This window comes from Perca fluviatilis, chromosome 12 (assembly GCF_010015445.1).
Source record: "Perca fluviatilis chromosome 12, GENO_Pfluv_1.0, whole genome shotgun sequence".
Lineage (NCBI taxonomy): Eukaryota > Metazoa > Chordata > Actinopteri > Perciformes > Percidae > Perca > Perca fluviatilis.
In genome coordinates, this window is record NC_053123.1 from 15,969,970 (window position 1) to 15,990,466 (window position 20,497).

At 38.9% G+C, this 20,497-nt stretch overlaps 3 protein-coding genes across 7 annotated transcripts in view; 2 read left to right on the top strand and 1 right to left on the bottom strand.

Moving 5' to 3' along the window:
- The first annotated feature begins 3,291 nt into the window (after positions 1 to 3,291).
- LOC120570321 (uncharacterized protein C7orf57-like) lies at positions 3,292 to 7,905 on the top strand. 2 transcript variants are annotated; one of them, XM_039818612.1, is made up of 8 exons: positions 3,292 to 3,741; positions 4,001 to 4,047; positions 4,281 to 4,433; positions 4,522 to 4,618; positions 5,003 to 5,123; positions 5,472 to 5,551; positions 7,250 to 7,347; positions 7,584 to 7,905. In XM_039818612.1, the coding sequence occupies exons 1-8, from the start codon at positions 3,731 to 3,733 to the stop codon at positions 7,586 to 7,588; spliced, it is 612 nt and encodes a 203-aa protein (XP_039674546.1). In that variant the 5' UTR covers positions 3,292 to 3,730; the 3' UTR covers positions 7,589 to 7,905. The 2 variants fall into 2 exon arrangements, with proteins under 2 accessions (XP_039674546.1, XP_039674547.1); XM_039818613.1 differs by lacking the exon at positions 4,001 to 4,047 and having other exon boundaries at positions 4,273 to 4,433.
- Positions 7,906 to 8,316: 411 nt separating this feature from the next.
- upp2 (uridine phosphorylase 2) lies at positions 8,317 to 10,930 on the top strand. The gene is made up of 7 exons (XM_039818611.1): positions 8,317 to 8,493; positions 8,652 to 8,766; positions 8,865 to 9,023; positions 9,161 to 9,275; positions 9,424 to 9,633; positions 9,762 to 9,908; positions 10,051 to 10,930. The coding sequence occupies exons 1-7, from the start codon at positions 8,441 to 8,443 to the stop codon at positions 10,191 to 10,193; spliced, it is 942 nt and encodes a 313-aa protein (XP_039674545.1). The 5' UTR covers positions 8,317 to 8,440; the 3' UTR covers positions 10,194 to 10,930.
- Positions 10,931 to 11,404: 474 nt separating this feature from the next.
- The window catches only part of LOC120570319 (coiled-coil domain-containing protein 148-like), a 32,781-nt gene continuing 23,688 nt past the window's right edge, over positions 11,405 to 20,497 (bottom strand). For 3 of the 4 annotated variants that reach the window (XM_039818609.1, XM_039818608.1, XM_039818610.1), the window contains exons 11-15: positions 15,366 to 15,506; positions 14,450 to 14,568; positions 12,770 to 12,887; positions 12,504 to 12,638; positions 11,690 to 11,833 (exon numbers count right to left, since the gene is read on the bottom strand). In XM_039818609.1, the coding sequence (XP_039674543.1) occupies positions 11,690 to 11,833; positions 12,504 to 12,638; positions 12,770 to 12,887; positions 14,450 to 14,568; positions 15,366 to 15,506 (657 nt within the window). Of the gene's footprint in view, positions 11,834 to 12,503; positions 12,639 to 12,769; positions 12,888 to 14,449; positions 14,569 to 15,365; positions 15,507 to 20,497 lie in introns of all 4 variants that reach the window. The other variant, XM_039818607.1, reaches the window with a different exon arrangement.

The window sequence follows — 20,497 nt, forward strand, 5'->3', positions numbered from 1 at the left end:
ACTCACTGTTATCCAGCGTTAAGCGAGATCGTAAATACGGGCTCTTCCGGTCACGCGTTCCAAAATAAAACAAATGTAGCGCTTCGTCTTTCTTTAAATGTTATGTTATCCCCAGGGGTAGACGAAGAATGAAGACGCTAATTAATTAATTATAATTAGTAAAAGTAGAAATATTAAAAAAGATACTCAAGTAGCCTGCATTTATTTACAGTGGCAAAATGTAAGTAGCCTACAAAGCACTGTAAGGTAGCCTACAGAATTGTTAATTGTGGTTATTTTATTTCTGAACTTGAGTATTTCCATTTTATCTAGGCCTACTCCATTACATTTCAGGGAAAAAAATATGGTACAGAGTTTACTCTGCTGCATGTATATTTTAAAGTCGTACTAGTTTAAAAATGAATATATTACACACAAAATGTATCAATCCCTTCATAAAATGTTTTAGATTAAGCTACCCCTGTATATACCCCACTAACAATAAAATGATACTTACGCATGAATGTATCAGTAATAATAATCCAATAATATCCTTTATTCCACTTTGGCTTCTTTTACTTTCAATACTTTATGTAGGCTACACTAACATATACTTAATTTACATGTTCAATGCAGGACTTCTACATTTAATGGAGTGTTTTTACATTGTGGTATTGCTACTTTTACTGAAGAATGTTCTAAATACTTCCTCCACCACTTCAGCTAAATGTATTATCAAAAGTAAAAGTACCAATTACGCAGAATGACCAATAGCACATTTTATTATTATGATAGTGTTTTATTGTCACTGATGCCTAAATTTGTAAGCAGCATTTTAATGCTGTAGCTGGTGGAGGTGAAACTAATTTTAACTATTTCACATACTATTAGGAATGGTAGGATTAAACTGTTTAGGGGCCGGGCAGGGACGGACTGACAATCTGTGCGTTCTGGAAAAGCACAAAAAAGTCTATTAAACTGATATTAACAGCCAACAACAGGGGGCGCAAATGCAATCACTTATATGCTACGTGTAAAACTAAAACTGAAGAAGAGTCGGCCTACATCATTAGACGTGAGTTAATTTCACATCAGCAATACTGGTAAGTGTGGGCTGCCTTTATCCCTATCTTAGCGAATTGCATGTTGACAGATCAACATGAGCATGTGCATCACGATTATGAAAATGATCGTGCCATTTCGTGCTGTCAAACTTAACGTATTTAATCATTTCTGTTAGGTTCATTTGAAACATTAAACGCGTTAGAAATGAATCGGGGGTTGACCTCGATTTCACTTGGTTATATGAGAGGTTGTAGTGAGCTCACTTTTGCTGCTAGGATGAAGACTATGGTATTAAATTAAACGGGAAAACATCAGGCATGCATTGGTACCACTCTAAACGTGCTAACAAACAGGGAAGGGGGCTAAATAATTCACCAACGTTAACCAAAAGTTTAACCATAAAAATCCTAGCTTGCACTTTCTGTTTGTCTTCCATCAGAGTGCAGTTTTTCCTTGTCTTTCATATTTGGTTTACTATTGTGGAACTGGCAAAGACCTGGTGGTTGGTTGTAAAAGCTTCACAGACAACATTGATAGGGCCTAGTCATTTTCATAATTTCACAGCCTTAATATGAATCAAAAGTGTAATATGACATTGCGAAAATATTAAATAGGTTATTCAATGCTAATTCTTTAACAGAAAGCAACACATACATTTATATTTGAATAGTTATAGTATATAGTAACTAACACTCTTAGTGTAGTTTTGGTATAGGCCTACAATATATCTAATCCCCATGTTCAGGTACAGCAAGTAGCCTACTTTATCTCTTAAAGTGTTGTCAGTAATACTCTGTACTGTTTACAAGTTTGTGTAATTTGGGGTTTCTGTAGCCAGTGACATTTCATTATTTGTATTTTAATTTCAATGCAGATGTAATGGCATTGTACATTTTTTGTTATTTGAAGGCTGAGGCTTCATTAATAAACACAACCCCATTATCATTTGAGATGTTACTTGCTATGAATACCTTGTCTGATAGGCTAATAGAGTATTGTGGCATAGTATCAGGACATCCTGGCTAGTGTCTGTCGCGCACGGCTAGGGGCAAATGGCCGGATGATGGGCCTATTTGAGAGAAAGTCCAGGGCTGTTTTTTAGCCCCAGTCCGTCCCTGGGGCCGGGTAAAAAAATGAACTTGTGGACTTTCATTGATCCCATGTACCTTGCATTGTGTCCAGCATTCCTATCTTAGAATACAGCTGAGGGTCCTGTGCTGTGTGGTAATTTGATTCAACACAAATTAATTAAGAAAAACATGTAAACACAAAACTGAAATAACGAAGGTGTTGAAACCATAGACTGTTACAGTCTATGGCTGAAACTAGATTTTGACACAGGGACCTTAAGTAAAACAGAATCAATTTTAAGGCCGTTATCATGTCAGCTGATATTTTGCTTTAGAAGTGAATATTCCCAAATGAAATTTCAACTTCATTAGGACAAACCAGGCACACGTTAGCTTTCAGGGAGTAGCTCAAAGTTGTACTTGCAGGTAGGCCTGCAGTATTTAACTTCAACGTATTTTTGATGTAGGCTCATCAATGGGCGTTGTAGTGCAAATTGAACTCTACAATAAAAAATTACAGTAAACCGTATAATATAGGCCTAAGTATATTCTTTTTCATCCTCTGATTACCCAAATATTATCCAGCGATACACTGTGCGTTTATGCTGAAGCAAACGCGTGCATTTCCTGTCACAGACTTCTCTCTGGCTAACTTGACGTGCGCGGTATTAAAGGACCATTGCTATTTCGTTTGCTCTGCGCATGCTCCCGACTCAGCATTTAGGGGAGTGAAGGCTCTTAAAACTGAAGGGTTCAAGAAATATTGGGCATAGCAGGCAATACAAAATATCGGTATGTTTTAAAACAAACGTAGGCAGTATGAAATCGCTCCAAAATGTGTTTCCTGACATATTATCACATAGGCCTAAGGTATTTAAATGTAAAAATACTTAGAAAGATCATTTGATTCTTCAATCACTTACTACAGACTTTGTAATTTCTACAAAGTCTGAGGTAGGCCTACTTTATTAATAATAATAAATTTAGGTTAAAAGAATGTCCTGTATACCTACTCACTGCCAAATCACTAAAACCCAACTTCTCGGGGCGCCTTTCCATGGGCAGCCCCCTCACTCTGACATCTCCATTAGTGCATATAGGTAGGCTACTGAGCATGTGTGTGTAATTCAGGCTTGTGTGTAATGTGTATAATAACAACAGAGTGAAAACATTGTAATTTCCCTTGCGGGATTTCTTCTACAAGGACCTTCGGGAAATTCATCTTTTCTGAGTGTGTAATGCATAAAAAAAAAAAAGTTTAACCATTAGGCTACTCGAAACCGTCCAAAGCTTAGACATTTTATTAGCATTTCAACTCTTCAGACATAACTGTTGGTAATACTAAATGTTCTAAACCGTCTCTGGTACAGTCTTTGCACACATCACGGAGCAGCAGTATAGCCTGACAAGCCATATGTCAATGGACAAGCCAGACCTGCAAGTTCCTTTTGCTGCCGCTAGTAGTAGTAGTAGTAGTATATGGGCGCGTCTAGAGTTCTAGGCAGCAGCTGCACTCCGAACGGCTGGAACCGTGTCCATGGCAACGCGGTCAGAAGTTCCAAACAGTCAGTGCTCCGTAACGTTACATAACGTTAGTTTCTCCATCTGCTCCTAAAATGTATTCACAGTAAGTAAAACACGTCTGCATTTAAATCAGAACTGTAATTTCTGTGTGTTTTAAACTTTTTTTTCCCGTATAGACTAATTGTCACTTAGCTACATTTGTGTTTAATTTAAGACTTGAATAAATTAACTGCAGTCAGCTACCGTTAAACTAGCTAACTAGCTAGCTAACTAACGACGCTAACGGCAATGACTGCTCGCTCTTACAAGCTATCGTCGAAGAGGTTGACTGTGTACCGGGTTTTTGTCTTCATTTCTACTAGAAATGTCTCAGTTCTCATGAATAACGATCTTCCATCGACAACATCTGGCAAGTGCAACTGTTTATACTGACTAAGCTAACGATAGTTACCTCACGTTGGAACTCTGTGTAATTTTAGGGTCAGTTATTGTCAGCAGGGAGACTTGTCTACTGGACCCTGGTGGGGTAACGTTAACGTTAGTGCATGTGGTAACCGTTAGTGTAGTTCACATATCAATTCATATAAATGGTGTGTTTCTTTTGTGTCTGTGGGGGTGTGTTTTAACATTACGGGTGTGCAGGGTACCAAGGAATAGATGGCCAGATCTCCCAGATCCCAGGACTGTCCCCGACCATCAGCACTCTTCCTGAAGAGAGGGCCCGAGGGCGAAGGGCCGGAGTCCTAGAGAGTGATTCTGACTATGTCAAGCTTGCAAAACAAGGAGGGCATAAGGGTAGAGCAATCCCGTTGCCTTATGTCTATCATGTCCCTGCTGGTTAATGCATTTTGCCTACACTTATTTTTGTCCTTGTTTTCAACAGGACTTTTGTGGCATGAGGAAACAAGAAATTCTAAACCTGATGAATACCAACCTCCAGGCAGGTTCTGCATTGGATCAGGAGATGACGAAAAACCAAGGTACATGTAACATTTGTCTTATTATTATCATGCACTGGGACTTGTAGTCAGTGTATGATTAAATTACTAACACTATAGTCTCGCATTGCCACACCTATCTACTAACACTACTACTTGCTGCTAATATACTACGTACAACTTGCTAGCGTTCATTCTTTTAACGTACTGTAATATAGACAGTAACAGTCAGCAACGATAATGACTGTTTTCTACTTTTATTATTGTTTATTGAAATTGTTAAGAGGATAACCACTTGAGATGAAGCATCTCGTTTTCGAGGGGGTCCTCAAGACATAAGACAAGGACAAAATTCTTCATTAGATATTCCAGCTATCATTAAGTGAAGGCTACATTTCATATCCCTATATTGTGTTTTTCCAACAGTCTAATTAACAGTGAAGAGAAGAAAAACCCTGGAGCTTTTCAACAGCGAGAGCCCCCCTTTGGGACGGACAATATGTCAGCCTGGGAGAGGGATGATAGCAGCACCACAGCCAAAGAGAAGGTAAACAAAGATATGTCATTTAGAAAGTAATTTAGCCCCATGAGTTAACACAATAATAATGTATTCTATCTCGTGTTGTTTTATTCTGTTATGATCATATGTTTTATGACAAAGTTGAGGGATTGTTAGTGATGCTGTAGTGTTACACACCTCATTTAGTTGTTACTCGATGGGAAAGACCTACTCTGTGGATCAGGTACTTGTTTCTCAAATGTTTTTTTATTGTCAAGATGAGAGCATACTGCCAAATTTAAGGGAGAGATGGGTGAGAAAAAAAAATATCCTGGCTATATTTTTTTATTCACAAATTAACCACCACGCACTGTGACTTTGCTTTGTGTTCTGTAGAACAACAATGTTCATTACAGCCAGACGGAGAAATTGCAGCCATCCGATCAATATTATGAGACCAGCAAATTCAAGAGGATGTAAGTTCACGTGGTCACAAGGTGGTGCTGTTGTTCCGTATTCTGTTCAGTACAAGTGGCTGGTGTCCCAGAATGCCACTTTTTTTTTTACAACTCTCAGAAACACAATTGCACAGAATAGAACAGTGATCTTATTATGTCAGATCATATCTGTAACTTTGAGTGGAAGTAATAGCAAACACTTAAGGATAGGTTTACACAATTTGAAGTCAGTCCTGTAACAATAGTCAGGTGCCCATATAACAGTTTTTACTTGCTGTAATTGTTGCTCCTGTTAACACTGGCCATTATAAAGTCCCTTTTTAATTTTCTTTTAATGTAAATGATGGGCGACAAAATCCACAGTCCTGTCCAAAAATGTATTCAGAAGTTTACCTGAATCTAACATGAGGCTGTTCACTATCCTTCCACTGCAGCTCATCAGGGAAACACTGTTCGGGGAAATAGAAAGAGGGAGTTTTGTACTAAAAAGACTGTAACTTTGGAAGATATCCACTTGATTTGATTAACTCAGACTGCTAAAGCCTGACATTAGCTCCACATAAACATCTGAATGCATTTTTGCACGTAAGGTGGATTGTGGATTTTGTCCAACATCATTTATATTACAAAGCCTCTTTAAATGAACATATGGGCACTGACTATTGTTTTATGACTGACTTGAAAAATTGTGAACCTATCCTTTAAGTGTTGTTTGCTGTGATGACTGTAAGCAACTGCATGATCTACAGGGTTTTTGCCAAGATTTTTGGCTATTCCATCAGTGTAATTATGTAGTTATTAGCATTACAACAGATAAGATATAAGGCTGATGTAAAAATCTGTGTAAGAGGGTAAGTAAATTATACACCACATGTCTCCACGTTGTTATGACTAAGCAGAAGTGCTCATGGGCTGGCGGCACACTTAGGTCAAACGAAACAGCACACAAAGTCGAGACAAATCCGGACAATGACTTGTTTGCTTTGGCTCACTGCTAGTCAGTGATGTGTGTTCAATGTACCCTTTCGGGAAATGTCAATGACTTGTCAAAAATCCAAAATAACCTCACATACAAAGCTACAAAGAGAAAACAGTAAAGACTGTGGTCATAGTGCATGTATGGTTTTGATACTTCAACAATTAACGATTCCACAAAGGATCCACTGCAAAAAAAAGTTACCTAAATCCTACAATCACATTGTTGAAACAAGCAAAAATAGAATCAGTTATTTGCGTCTTTGCAGTGCAGCGATCAGTTATACAGAGTCTTGGTGTAAGATATTAACTTTGAGAGTCAAAAGAACAGAGTCTAGAAATTTCCTGAAACAAGAGTGACTGAACTTTTTTACTTTATTTCAAGAAAGGTAACAAGGCTAAATCTGAGATTAAATTACTTGTTTAGATGGATAGTTTTGCAGAGTTGGTCGTTTGGTATAAAATGAAGAGAAAATTGTAAAAAGCAAACATGTTCTCGCTGTGTGTTTTGTTGGAAGAGGACATTTGTAATGAGTAGCCAGATCTTGGTATACACTGTGTTAAAGGTAAGGGTCCATTTTTAGTGTTTTAAATTGTCTCCTGATGTTATTTCCTACTTTGTGGGGATGGCAAAACATTACATTATATTTGTGACTACAAAACCCCCCATCGAGTTTGATTTCCATAAAAAAGCGTTCCAAAAATTGCAATGTCATCACTTTTTGTCCTTGGTGTTCTCAGAGTATATGACAAGAATCCAGCCCCTGTCGACATGTCTAAGCTGTTGAGCTTTGGTTATGCAGATGAGAACAAACCAATAGACAACACTGATTTGTCAAGTAAGTAGCACAGTGTTTCTGACAGATTGAGTGACCAGCTTCCAGATCACCATAAGTCATTTCCTTTCTTGTTTTTTTCATTATGCTGTCAAAATTCTTCTTAACATCTCATAATGAAGTCAAGGGTGTGAAACGTTGATGCCTTGAAACTTATTGAACTTATGATGCCTCTTGACATAATATGTAATAATGGTTCGTTGAATGACTCGTGCTTGTATACATTTCCATGTCAACAGATTAGAAGACTGGCCAGTGCCGTGGGAAAAGGATGTACAAACTCAAATGCTTCCAACAGGAATCGTTGCCATCCTTTCCTCTCCTTATTCATTTCTTTATTATCCCTTCATATACTGAGCCACATCAAATATTTTTACTTAGTTTCAAATGTTCTGTCATGTGAGATGTATTACACAAGTGTGAAAGTGCTTAACTGAATTCAAGCTAGGATCTTTTATTTATTGTGCCTGTTAGCGGTGCCTCATTAACTGTATTCCTTCTTTTTTTTCTGTGTTTGTAAAAGGCAGCTTTAAGGAATAAAAATGTAATTGTTCAAATAAACACTTTTTATTGCTTTTGCCTTATATGCCCAAATTGTATTCACAGGCTGAAATTTTAAAGTTAATAATTATCTACATAATACTGTAATATTACAGCAAACAATACAATGTATATACTGTATACAATGTATATCATTTGATGCAGTTGATTTTGGCATGCAGGGAAAATGTAGATAAATGTGTTGTTTGCAGGTGTATTGCATGCCAGGGTCAGAGGTTATCTCAGTGTTCTTTGGGAAAGGTGTCATAACACGTTAGTTATTCAACAGCTTCAGAAGGTATACTGGTACTCAGCCAATCATTTCTTGTGTGTTTGATCTCGCTCTGTTTGTTTGGGGCTGGTGGATGTTTTTGTGAGAGCGAGGACAGGTGCCACTCCTCTCTCTGGAACCAATCAGCAGCAGGGCCAGAGGTTACAGCTATATCAGCTCTGCAGTCAGACGTATCTCGTATTTAGAAACAGCTGCAACGAGTATCTGGAGGTTTTACAGAAGAACAACTTTTGAAGACATTTTATATTTGATTTTAAAGCAGTCATGGCACCAATTATACTTGACCATATGGGGAATGACCAAAATGAGTATATCAAGTAAGTATTTAAGAATCTAGGTTTGTAACTGACGATTTCTTCTTTTTGCTATTCAAAATCCAATGTATTTGTGTTTGCTAATCCATTCAGAGCATTTAGGATGTAAGTTTGGGATTATCTGTCCCTTTTATTAATAAGCTGTACTATATTGCTCATAGACAACACGTCCAAGTGAAAAATCCTTACTTGGACACCATGGAGGAGGATATTCTCTACCATTTCAGCTTGAGCACCAAGACTCACAACCTCCCAGAAATGTTTGGAGATATTAAGGTTTGTGAAATGTTAACACAAAAAATAATAATGGGGGGTTTAGAATTTCAAAAGCTATAAAACAGAATTCATTAGTCGTCTTTCTCTATTTCCTATAGTTTGTGTGTGTTGGAGGCAGCGCAAATCGTATGAAGGCTTTCGCCCAGTTTATCCACCAGGAGCTGGAACTGCCTGGAAACCCAGAGGAAGTCAGAGATATCTGTGAGGGAACTGATCGCTACTGCATGTATAAAGTAGGACCTGTGCTTTCTTTAAGTGTAAGTACTACAGAACAATAACATATACTGTCCTAGTAGGCGTTGTTTATACTGGCAGGAGCTTCACATATTGCATTGCTGGTTTAATAATCACTGTTTTCAAAGTAACGTCTATTCTGATCTTGTGTCCATCACAGCACGGCATGGGTGTCCCTTCCATCTCCATCATGCTGCATGAGCTCATCAAACTGCTGCACCACGCTCAGTGCAGTGATGTGGTCCTGATTCGCCTTGGTACATCCGGTGGAGTCGGTAAGAACATTGCATTTTCTTGTTTTGAAATTGTTAGAAAACTTATTGAAAGGGTGCTTTCCCCAAATTACTACTTCATCCTGGCTCTTATTAGGCAATGACTCTAAAACAAAATAGATTTTAAATGCATGCCTGGTGTCGCCTCTAGGTCTGGCTCCAGGGACGGTGGTGGTCACGAATAAAGCAGTGGACTACTCCTTCCTTCCCCAGTTTGAGCAGGTGGTTCTGGGTAAAGTCATTACCAGGAGCACTGAGCTGGATGAGGGAGTGGCCAATGAGCTTCTGCAGTGCTCTGCCGAGCTTCAAAGCTTTCCTACGATGATTGGAAACACCATGTGCACCCATGACTTCTATGAAGGTATAAACCGCATCACATGCCGAGGTTGTTTGTGATCATATTTGTACATCATTTGTAATTACATAGAACTTTAACATGTCAAAACCATTGGTCAGGTAGTGACAAATCCTGTGCCTGTGTCTCTCAAGGTCAAGGCCGACTCGACGGCGCGCTCTGCTCCTTCTCTCATGAAGAAAAACTGGAGTATCTGAGGAAAGCTTATGAGGCCGGAGTGAGGAATATTGAAATGGAGTCCACTGTATTTGCTGCTATGTGCCGTGTCTGTGGCGTCAAAGGTATAGTTTAAAAATGTAGAACATTCTGTACACTGGCACAGCTTATTGATGGCTTTGAAGATACAATCTTGCTTTAACAACACCTCTACTAGACCTACTTTGATGTGTACGGTATGACTGATGATCTCATTTCTCTCTCCAGCGGCTGTGGTCTGTGTTGCATTGCTGAACCGCTTTGACGGAGACCAGATCACCTCCCCCCACGATGTTCTGGTGGAGTACCAGCAGAGACCTCAAGTCCTGGTGTCCCACTTTATCAAGAAACGCCTGGGACATATTGTCTGAGACCCCTACATCTCCCATCCTATCCCAACCCCAGCCTCTCAAATGTGTATATAGCTGATATGTGGATATGTATATACATAACATGTTAATATGTGTGTTAGACACTTATTTAAAACATTGTTAAAATGTTTAAGATTTCATTGATGAAGCTAAAATATTAAGTGTGTCGCATACGTATATGTTAGTATGTACAGTATTGTATCTTTTAATATTTAACACTGTTATTTATGTAAGGTTACATTAATTTTCTAAAGAATAGTACTGTATGTTGATTTTAATATTTGACTTACACTTATAACTATAGTTATAACTAACTATGTATTAGCAAGTTGGTAAAATGATCGCCCTCCATTGGAGGTTTGCAATCTGTCAGCAGCCTCTAGTTATAAAGGTTTTTCCTCCTATATGCTTGTTAGATGGGAAGTATTAGTCCTTAGTGGTTTCCCTCATGATACAAGAAGATGAAGTGGGCCTTCCTACAATGTATTTCAGTGATGAATGTGTTATCAGATGACTAGAGGCATACATTACATTTTAGTTGCTACTGCCACACAAGCTTGTTTATGCAAATGCGAACTTCCTGAAACTAACATAAGCGGTCAATAAATATTGATAAATGTGCAGAGGTGATTTGTTTGAGGTACATGTTTATCATTACTCAGTGATACTGTATGACACTGTATAGCTCATGAGATGCTGTAGAATACATAACCTTCAATAAAAGTCAATAACAGTAATTGCACTGTGTCACGTGGTGGTCCATACTGTAGCTACTGTATTTCAGTTGACTTTGTGAGCACAGCAGCGGTGTGATCTGTCCAATGATTCTTACATATGCAGCTCATTCAAATTTATTATTTCCATTTGGTAATATTGGTATCTTCCATGACTAACTGGCTGCTATTAAGGAATTGATGATTTAATTTACTTTAGCTAAACTTACAAAAATCAAATCAATTCTATAAACCAGGGATCTAGAATTACTAATTCATACCCTCATATTTTCACACCTGGACTATGCTTTGCAATGCTCTTTTCCCTTTCGCCAGGTTGACTAAATCCAACCGCATATCACACACCACACCAACTCTTAAATCCCTTCATGGGCCGCCATAAAGTAAAGAACAAACTTCAAGATACTGCTTATCACATACAGGGCCCTTCATTGTCTTGCCCCTTTATTTAGCTCTGAACTCTATACCACCTCTCACTGAGATCATCTAACCAAGGTCTTTTATTCACAGCCTACTCCCTCCTCATATCCAAGGATGATTGCGCTTTTGCCAATAGGGTCCTTTCTGTTTATAGCTGTATATGTATGTGTCTTATTTGTCTGCATCTGTATCCTGTGAAGAACTTAGTTTTAAAAGGTGATATATTAATAAAATCGTACATACTTACGTACTTACTGATTAACTTCACATTCACATTCAATATAATGCTCAATACCGGAACAAGATTTGGACTTTATAATGTGACCCCAAACAAGCCCCAGGTCAGAATTTGAGTGTGGATTTGGTATCTCTTCTTGCCGGTTTAAGGGGCGTGATAACAGACAGGACCTCTTTGGCATACTGACTGTGGTGCAGACCAGCCTGCCGCAGAGCCTGCTCAACCCGCACTCTTGGATCAGACACAATCTGGAAAACAGAAAACCAACAGTAAATAACATATATCCAGCTGTTTCCAACTAGATCACACTCAATATGTAAACAATGTTTACATATTGAGTGTGTGTCTAGTTGGAAACAGCTGTTTTTTTATGGTATGCATTTAATACTTAAAACAAGATTATTCACTAATCCTTCACAGTTTTGGTTTTAAAGGAGAAGATTTACACAGTTTTTACAATCATTAGTCATTGCCTGTGTTACACAAAAAGCATTTTCTAACCAAGATAAAACCACACACACACACACACACACACACACACACACACACACACACACACACACACACACACACACACACACACACACACACACACACACTTTACTGAACACTGATTGACGGGGTGGCCTTGAGATCAAGGCTGTGTATACAAGTCTCTCTCTTGATTGACCAGCCAACCATCTTGCATAATGTTCCTGCATTGCATGGGTCACTGGTCAGTCTCACCCAAGATGAAACAAAACATTCTGTAAATGGCTGAATATAGGCAAGGAAACTGGGGAAAGAGGCCTTGTGGGCTTACAATATGTAGAGCATAGATAAGGAACTTGGGGCAAATGATTATGCAGCTGTGAAGCTTTTGTAATAAGTGAAGCAAAAGCTAAAGGTTATAGGAGAGTAGATGATGTCATTTCTCACCTGTGTGTCTGTGTACGTGTTAATACTGAAGAGAGGCCTTTGGAGATCAAACTCCTTCACATGTAAGTGTCGACTCCTCCAAGCCTCTGTATCTGCCATCATCCTCTCTGGATCTGCCTCTGCCATAACCCCAACCTATGATAAATAGAAGAAAAAAATGTAATAGAGTGATAACATACATTTTTACTTACTACCAAAAGGTGGCAGTGATGTCTCAACTCATAACTATGAGTCTTCCCGTCTGTTAAGCGCAGATAATGACCCACCTGGTTTCTGAGAGCTTCCAGACGATTCTGTTTCTCTTCCTCTTCTCTCCGCCGCTCAAGCTCCTGCACCTCTTTCTCCTCCCTTCGCCGCTGCAACATATCTGCCCGAAACTGAACCCTAGAGGGAGCACAGACGGTGTGGACATCAGACCTAAACATCCCCTCTCTTTCCTCTGCCATCGCCACAACCACCATTGCCTATCGCTCCAAACAGCGGGCCTGTGGGCTGTGGAGGGTTTTATGGAGCTGCCAGAGAGCAGCTCCTCTCCCATCATTTGTTTTTATCTCTTCCTCAGCCCCCCAATGAATCCTATTCTCATTCCTGATTGAGTTCATTCTCACGGCCAATGTCACCACCAATGTCTGATATTAATGCCAGTCTCTGTGAGTGTCTGCAAAGAAATGCTAAACAAATCGCATAACTTAGGATCCGGCTGAAATGCATGTGTAACCACACCCAACGGTGAAGTAGTGACGCACTCTGGCAAATACTCTAAAACATCTGCAGCAAGGTGAGATGTTGAACCATTGGAGGTAGGCAAAAACAAGATTTTCAGCTACTTTGTCACTTTTAAAGCGCATGAAGTCAGTAAGTAAGTAAGTAAATCTGGAGTCGTCAAATACAATTCCTTAACGTCCACTTTCCCCTTTTATTTCTGCTTAAATAGCTACGGTTGTTAAAAATCATCTCAGTCCACACTTTCTGCCATAATCACATATATATTGTGTATCAGCTTGTTCCTGCTCTTTATTAAATATATTAAAGCTATATGTTTAAACTGAGTGAGATATTAAAACCTAAGACTCCATGTTTTTGATGGCTGCACCATACCATCTGATGGAAATACATTTCAAATTAAGTTCTGTGAGTTTGAACATTGTTTGGCTGCACAAAATGTTTTTGTAATGATGGCAGGCGCGGCAAGAGTAAAATTCACCCTCAGATATGTTTATATCATCAGCAGTATTTCCTTTATGTTGATTTTGTAGTGGCCACCACGGCAAAATTTCTGCTACCACGGTATCAGAAATAGGGCTGTACAAAACAAATGTAGTCACGGTTGCCTTTTAAATTATCCTGCCGACATAATTAAAATAATTATTGTCAAATTGAAGCAGCAGAGGCAGAGATGTCCTGACTTTTAGTACCGAGTATGTGTCAAACTCGCCCAATCCTATACTTCCCAAAATGCAACCAATAGCATCTTTTTATCAGACTCTCTACACCTCCACTTTCTGATGAAGACTTTATGTACTTGTAGTCTTGAAGCCCATGCTCAGATCCTCTTGGTGATATCACCAGGGTAGTTCAGACTTGACAAAGCTTTTGCAGAGCCACAGATGACTTTACACAACTGCTTTCATAGGCTGAGTAGCGCTCCCTATGACCAGTAAATTGAGCTTGATACAGTGGAGTGTCGTGTTAATAATTGTAACATAGCAGTTACATCACAAGATAGACATCAGTCTACTTGATGTAAGCTAGATTAATAAAAAACATGAATATGTAGTTTATCTGTTATTGTAAGAGGTTGTAAGCCCATAAGCAAAAAGTTAAATGCATGTCATGTCATGCTTGTAACAGGTAATAATGTATTCTTAGGTTTCTGGATTATCTTTTACCAACTCTTTTAGCATCTCTTTGAAAACTCCCAAAAGGTCCCATGGTGCAACACTCACCTCTCTTTATCTCGCCTTGCCTGTTCTTCCATGACGCTCCTCAGGTTAGCAAGTCTCTCCTGATCCCTCTGCTCCAGCATCTCTCTCCTTTTCTGCTGCATCAAATAAAACTGCCTGACCTGGGGGAAAAACAACAATTTACAAAAACTAACGACAAAAAGTTAACAACAGCCGCAAGAACAGTAGCCACACCACAACTAATTTGACTCCTACAGAACTCTTAGGATCGTCATGTCCTATTGATTGTGACAGAGCAGGAATCAGATAAGTGTAAACAGAAAGAATGAGATGATATTTCAATGTCTGGCAGACTATTGTGCTAAATGATATGGAATCAATACAGCCTAAATGCTTTCATTAATCAGAGTGTCTCAGCTTGCCCATGCTCTCCGAGCAGACCCCTGATTAAACAGTCAGACACACACTCTGTCACACACACAAACACACACACACACACACACACACACACACACACACACACACACATATTGTGGAGTTGTTGTAACCGTGAGGACAATAACTAAATGAAATGACTAACTTTATCAAATGGCGGCCATTTATTGAAAACCCTATGGCAATATGGTTTTATTCTATACAGATCTCCTAAAAGGATGATGTGTTTTTATTTATCTAATGCAATCAAGTTATATATATATATATATATATATATATATATACGTGGAGATATATGTGGAGATCGCTTATACACTAATGTTTTAATTCAATTTGGTTTGATCATAACATGTTTTTACAAACCTGTGTAACCCAATTTCTCCATGGTAACACATGCATGAGTGAAATCATGCAAATTAAAATGAAATGTGATTGCACACACTCATATGCATAAATGTTGATATTAAGCAAATGCTGCAAGAAGAAACTGATGCATTCAGTGTGATGGTGTGAGTATGTTTACTTTTTCTTTGTGCTGGGATCTGATGGCAGCCTCCTTCTCCTGCTCCCTCTTTAGCCTCGCCTCTTCCTCCTCTTGTTGTCTAGCAGCTATAGCTGCCTCCAGCTTCGCCACCTCCTCCTGCTGGGCCCGCCACTGCTGCAGCTACAAACACACATGCAAATACACACCAGGGAGAAACAAAAAAAGTAGGTTATTGTCCGTTAACAGCTGTCTTGAAAGAATCACTCACAGGGAGACAACCAGCTGAGCCCCACTGCCATGGTGCCAACGTGTGGCATGAACTTTGGAAGAGGTGTCAAGACTTCCTTTCACACTTTGTGTTACCCAATGGGAGGGCCCATCAAAGCATTGAATTATAAAGAAAACCTTTGTGTTTGAGCCCAACAAACATAACTTATTCTAGTGAGGAGAGTGCTGTCCATATGCAGCAACTTGGGACAGGAATACATACAGTTATTGCAAAAAGTCAATAGCCTAAATGCAAATAGTTGAAGCAGGCCTGGCTCCGGAGCATGAATTGAAACAGCGGCTGGGTAAGTCAGTTTAACACAGCACACCCCTCTTAGGTAGGAAAGTATACACTTATCCAGGCAAGCACAGTTCTCATTGTCGCGTTAAATGCATCATGCAGGTAGAGGAGACCAATACCATTAATGTTACAAGCTAGATTAGCCTTTAGTAGCTGTTCCTTTGTTCTATGAGCTCAGGTTAGCTTAGCCTTGTAACATAGCAACAACATATCTCGAAAATATCAATACAATTTTAATGAACAAAGAAAAGAAACTTGATGACTATGTATTTTCGTCATTATCCAATTGAGTTTTGAAGGACCTATGAAACCAAACATGGAGATACATTGTCTGACAGAAAATTGACAAATATTTCTGTTCTAAGTGTTCATATGCTTGCAGAGAAAGCAATCTTCACTCACCTAGACATCTGGAACAGACGGTCTAAACTTATCTTACACACACACACACACACACACACACACACACACACACACACACACACTCCAACATTTGCTGGGGGAGTGAGTGACAGGTTCGTTATGCAGCAGCCTCTCTACGGCGTGCTGGGTATTAGAGTGTTGCATTCAGATTGGGCAGACAGATTCACAGATCTATCAGAGGAGAGCTTAGGAATCCCCGAAGGAATGAACTGCAAATTAACATGGTCTCACACACATTAGCACCAGCGGTATCATCAAGTCAATCATACTTGATGTCCGCCTGAGAAAAATCAGCAGCTGTGTGTTTGAAAGAGGACTTTAAACAATCCAGCCTCTAATCCACTTCTGACAGTGTTGAAGCTGGAGATGCAACATGGTTCTTCTTTAGAAATCCAAATGTTATCTCATGCAAACATTTAGGGCTCTATTTTCCTGAAATTGGGTTTAATATGCAATCTTCGTTACCAGAAGAGCAATCCTAAGTAGTGACTGAGTAATGATGGGGACAGCATTGTGTCAATATTTGTCCTGCTACATATGATTGTTTTCCAGTGGTCTTGCAATGTCCATTTGTCCTGCTGCTTTTTCCTTTGTACCAGGTGTTAGTATGTAATGTCCACCTGTTGGTGCTGGTGTTGATTCCAATATTGCCTTGTGTAATATAATCTTGTGATGATGAAAGGTCACAGTGATGATTCCAATAACTACAAGTGTTGCCCCCAAGCAAAGCACCAGACCTATACAAAACCTCAATAGCACTAAATCAATTTAAAAGATGGCTACTAAACTGCTTTAGTGTGCATTGTGCGCAACATTATTTTTGGCCTCAGGAAAAAGTACCTATAGTGTGTAAAACAAACCATAAAAAGACATGAGCAATTTTAACGTTATGTTCAATGAATGTTTAGGCTTAAAAAGGTCCCATGGCATGAAAATGTCACTTTATGAGTTTTTTTTTAGGCAAGGCAAGGCAAGGCAGCTTTATTTGTATAGCACATTTCAGCAACAGGGCAATTCAAAGTGCTTTACATAAAACATTAAAGAGCAGTTAGAAAACAATTTAAAACAATTTAAAAACATTAATAAACAAATTAAAAACATTAAAAGAAGAATAAAATTGATAGTGCAGTATAAGAATAAAAGTTACAGTGCAGTGTAAGAAATTAAAGTTAATAAAATAGATTATTTAAAGAAAAGCAACATCAAAAAGATAGGTCTTTAGCTTAGATTTAAAAGAACTGAGAGTTGCAGCCATCGACTGTATATTATTAATATTAACAGTCTATGGTTGCAGCGGACCTACAGGTTTCTGGGAGTTTGTTCCAAATATGTGGAGCATAAAAACTGAACGCTGCTTCCCCCTGTTTAGTTCTGACTCTGGGGACAACAAGTAGACCTGTCCCAGACGACCTGGTCTGGGTGGGTCATAATGTAGTAGCAGATCAGAAATGTATTTTGGCCCTAAACCGTTTAGTGATTTATAAACCAGTAAAAGTATTTTGAAATCAATTCTTTGAGGCACTGGAAGCCAGTGTAGAGACTTCAGTACTGGAGTGATGTGATCCACTTTCTTGGTTTTAGTGAGGACTCGAGCAGCAGCGTTCTGAATCAGCTGCAGCTGTCTGATTGATTTTTTTGGGGAGACCTGTAAAGACACCGTTACAGTAGTCAAGTCTACTGAAGATAAAAGCATGGACAAGTTTTTCCAGATCCTGCTGAGACATAAGTCCTTTAATCCTTGATATATTTTTAAGGTGATAATAGGCTAATTTTTTAATTATGTTAATGTGGCTTTTAAAATTCAGGTCTGAGTCCATGACTACACCAAGATTTCTGGCTTTGTCTGTTGTTTTTAACATTGTCGTTTGAAGCTGAGCGCTGACTTTCAATCGTTCCTCTTTTGCTCAAAAACAACCACCTCCGTTTTTTCTTCATTTAATTTAAGAAAGTTCCGGCACATCCAATCATTAATCTGTTCAATGAACATATTTAATTGTTGTATTGGGCTATGTTCCCCTGGCGATAAGGTTATGTAAATTTGGGTGTCATCCGCAACTATGGTAACTTATTTTGTTGTTTTCCATAATCTGAGCCAGTGGAAGCATGTAGATGTTGAACAGAAGAGGCCCCAGAATTGAGCCTTGGTGAACTCCGCACGTCATATTTGTATGCTCAGATGTATAATTACCTATAGACACAAAGTAGTCCCTATTCTTGAAATAGGATTCAAACCACTTTAGTACTGAGCCAGAAAGACCAACCCAGTTTTCCAATCGGTCAAGCAATATGTCATGGTCTACCGTATCAAATGCAGCACTGAGATCAAGTAATACTAAGACTGAAATTTTGCCACTATCTGTGTTTAAGTGGATGTCATTAAAGACTTTAACAAGAGCCGTCTCAGTGCTGTGGTCGAAAACCTGACTGGAAGGCATCAAAACTGTTGTTTAGCGATAAGAAAAGGTTGAGTTGTTGAAAAACCACTTTTTCTATGATTTTACTTAAAAATGGAAGGTTTGATATTGGCCTATAGTTGCTCATTAGTGTCGTGTCTAGATTGTTCTTTTTTAGGAGTGGCTTGATGACTGCAGTTTTCAGGGCCTGTGGGAAGATACCTGAGAGCAGAGATGTGTTTACAATCTGTAGAAGATCAGAAGCCAAACAATTCGAAACATTTTTGAAAACACCCATTGGTAGAATATCAAGGAAACAGGAGGAGGTTTTCAGATGTTGTATAATGTCCTCCAGGTTTTTAAGGTTGATCGTATGAAATTGTGTCATGTTGGAATTTGTTTTGCGTGCACACTGTGACAACACATATCCTGTACTTGATATGGAAGCACTGACTGTTTGTCTAATTTTCTGAATTTTGTCTGTGATGAAGGAGGCAAAGTCATTGCAAACCTTAGTAGACAACAGTTCAGATGCTACTGGTACTGGAGGGTTAGTTAATCTATCAACAGTAGCAAACAAAGCACGTGAATTATTATTGTTTCTGGCAATAATGTCAGAGAAAAAGGACCGCCTTGCATTTCTTAGTTCCAGATTATAAATGCGAAGTCTCTCTTTATAAGTGTTATAATGGACCTGGAGATTATATTTTCGCCAACTGCGTTCAGCTTTTCGACACTCTCTTTTTTCTGTTCTCACAACTATAAAATTTCTCCATGGAGATCTTTTCTTACCAGAGACAGCTTTGACCTTAGTGGGAGCAATAGCATCAATAACATTCGTAATTTTACAGTTGAAATTATCTACAAGCTCAGTGACTGAGGCCCCAGTGAGGGTGGGTATAGAGGAGAAAAGCTGAATGAATGATTCACTGGTGTTTTCAGTGATATACCGTTTTCTGATTAACTTTGTTTGAACACTTTTGGGCACAGAGATAGTGCCGTTAAAGAAAACACAGGAATGATCAGAGAGAGCAACATCAGTCACCACAACCTTGGGAATGTTCAGACCCTTGGAGATAATCAAGTCCAGAGTGTGCCCCTTATTGTGCGTGGGCTGTGTCACATGCTGAGTCAGTCCATAGCTCTCAAAAACACAACACAGTTCTTTGGTCCCTCGGTCCCGGGGGTTGTCAACATGAATGTTAAAATCACCAGCAATAAATTACACGGTCAAAGTTAATACAGATTATAGACAGCAGTTCAGTAAAGTCGTCAAAGAAGGATGCACAGTATTTAGGTGGCCTGTAGATATTTAGAAGTAGAGCTTGAGGGGAGGCTCTTAGCTGAAGAGCAACATATTCAAAAGAAGCAAAATTTCCGTAAGATAATTGCGTACATTGGAATGAGTCATTAAACAAAATGGCGACTCCACCTCCTTTCTTATTCACTCTATTCTCACTCATAAAACTAAAGTTAGGGGGGGCTGACTCAATGAGAACAGCAGTACTGTTATTATGGTCCAACCAGGTTTCAGTTAAAAACATAAAATCAAGATTGTGCTTGATAATAAAATCATTGATTAAAAATGATTTTCCCGCCAAAGACCTAACGTTTAGTAGGGCTAGTGTTAGTGCGTTTTCATTTTTTGGAACAGACTGTGGCTGATGAGGAATGGATGCTAAATTTGCAAAGTTTGCAGTTACGTGCTTATTCGCCATTCTTTTTCTATTACCTATCACAACATAAATTGTGGAAGAATCTAATACGCAGGGCCCAGGCTTGTCTTG

Bases quoted from the DNA above. Each gene is read 5' to 3' on its own strand.
- LOC120570321 (XM_039818612.1), top strand. The intron at 4,619-5,002 runs GTACATGTAACA...TTTTTCCAACAG, and splicing joins GGAGATGACGAAAAACCAAG to TCTAATTAACAGTGAAGAGA. The intron at 5,552-7,249 runs GTAAGTTCACGT...TGGTGTTCTCAG, and splicing joins ACCAGCAAATTCAAGAGGAT to AGTATATGACAAGAATCCAG.
- upp2 (XM_039818611.1), top strand. From the start codon at position 8,441: ATGGCACCAATTATACTTGACCATATGGGGAATGACCAAAATGAGTAT. The intron at 8,494-8,651 runs GTAAGTATTTAA...TATTGCTCATAG, and splicing joins GACCAAAATGAGTATATCAA to ACAACACGTCCAAGTGAAAA. The intron at 9,634-9,761 runs GTATAAACCGCA...GTGTCTCTCAAG, and splicing joins CACCCATGACTTCTATGAAG to GTCAAGGCCGACTCGACGGC.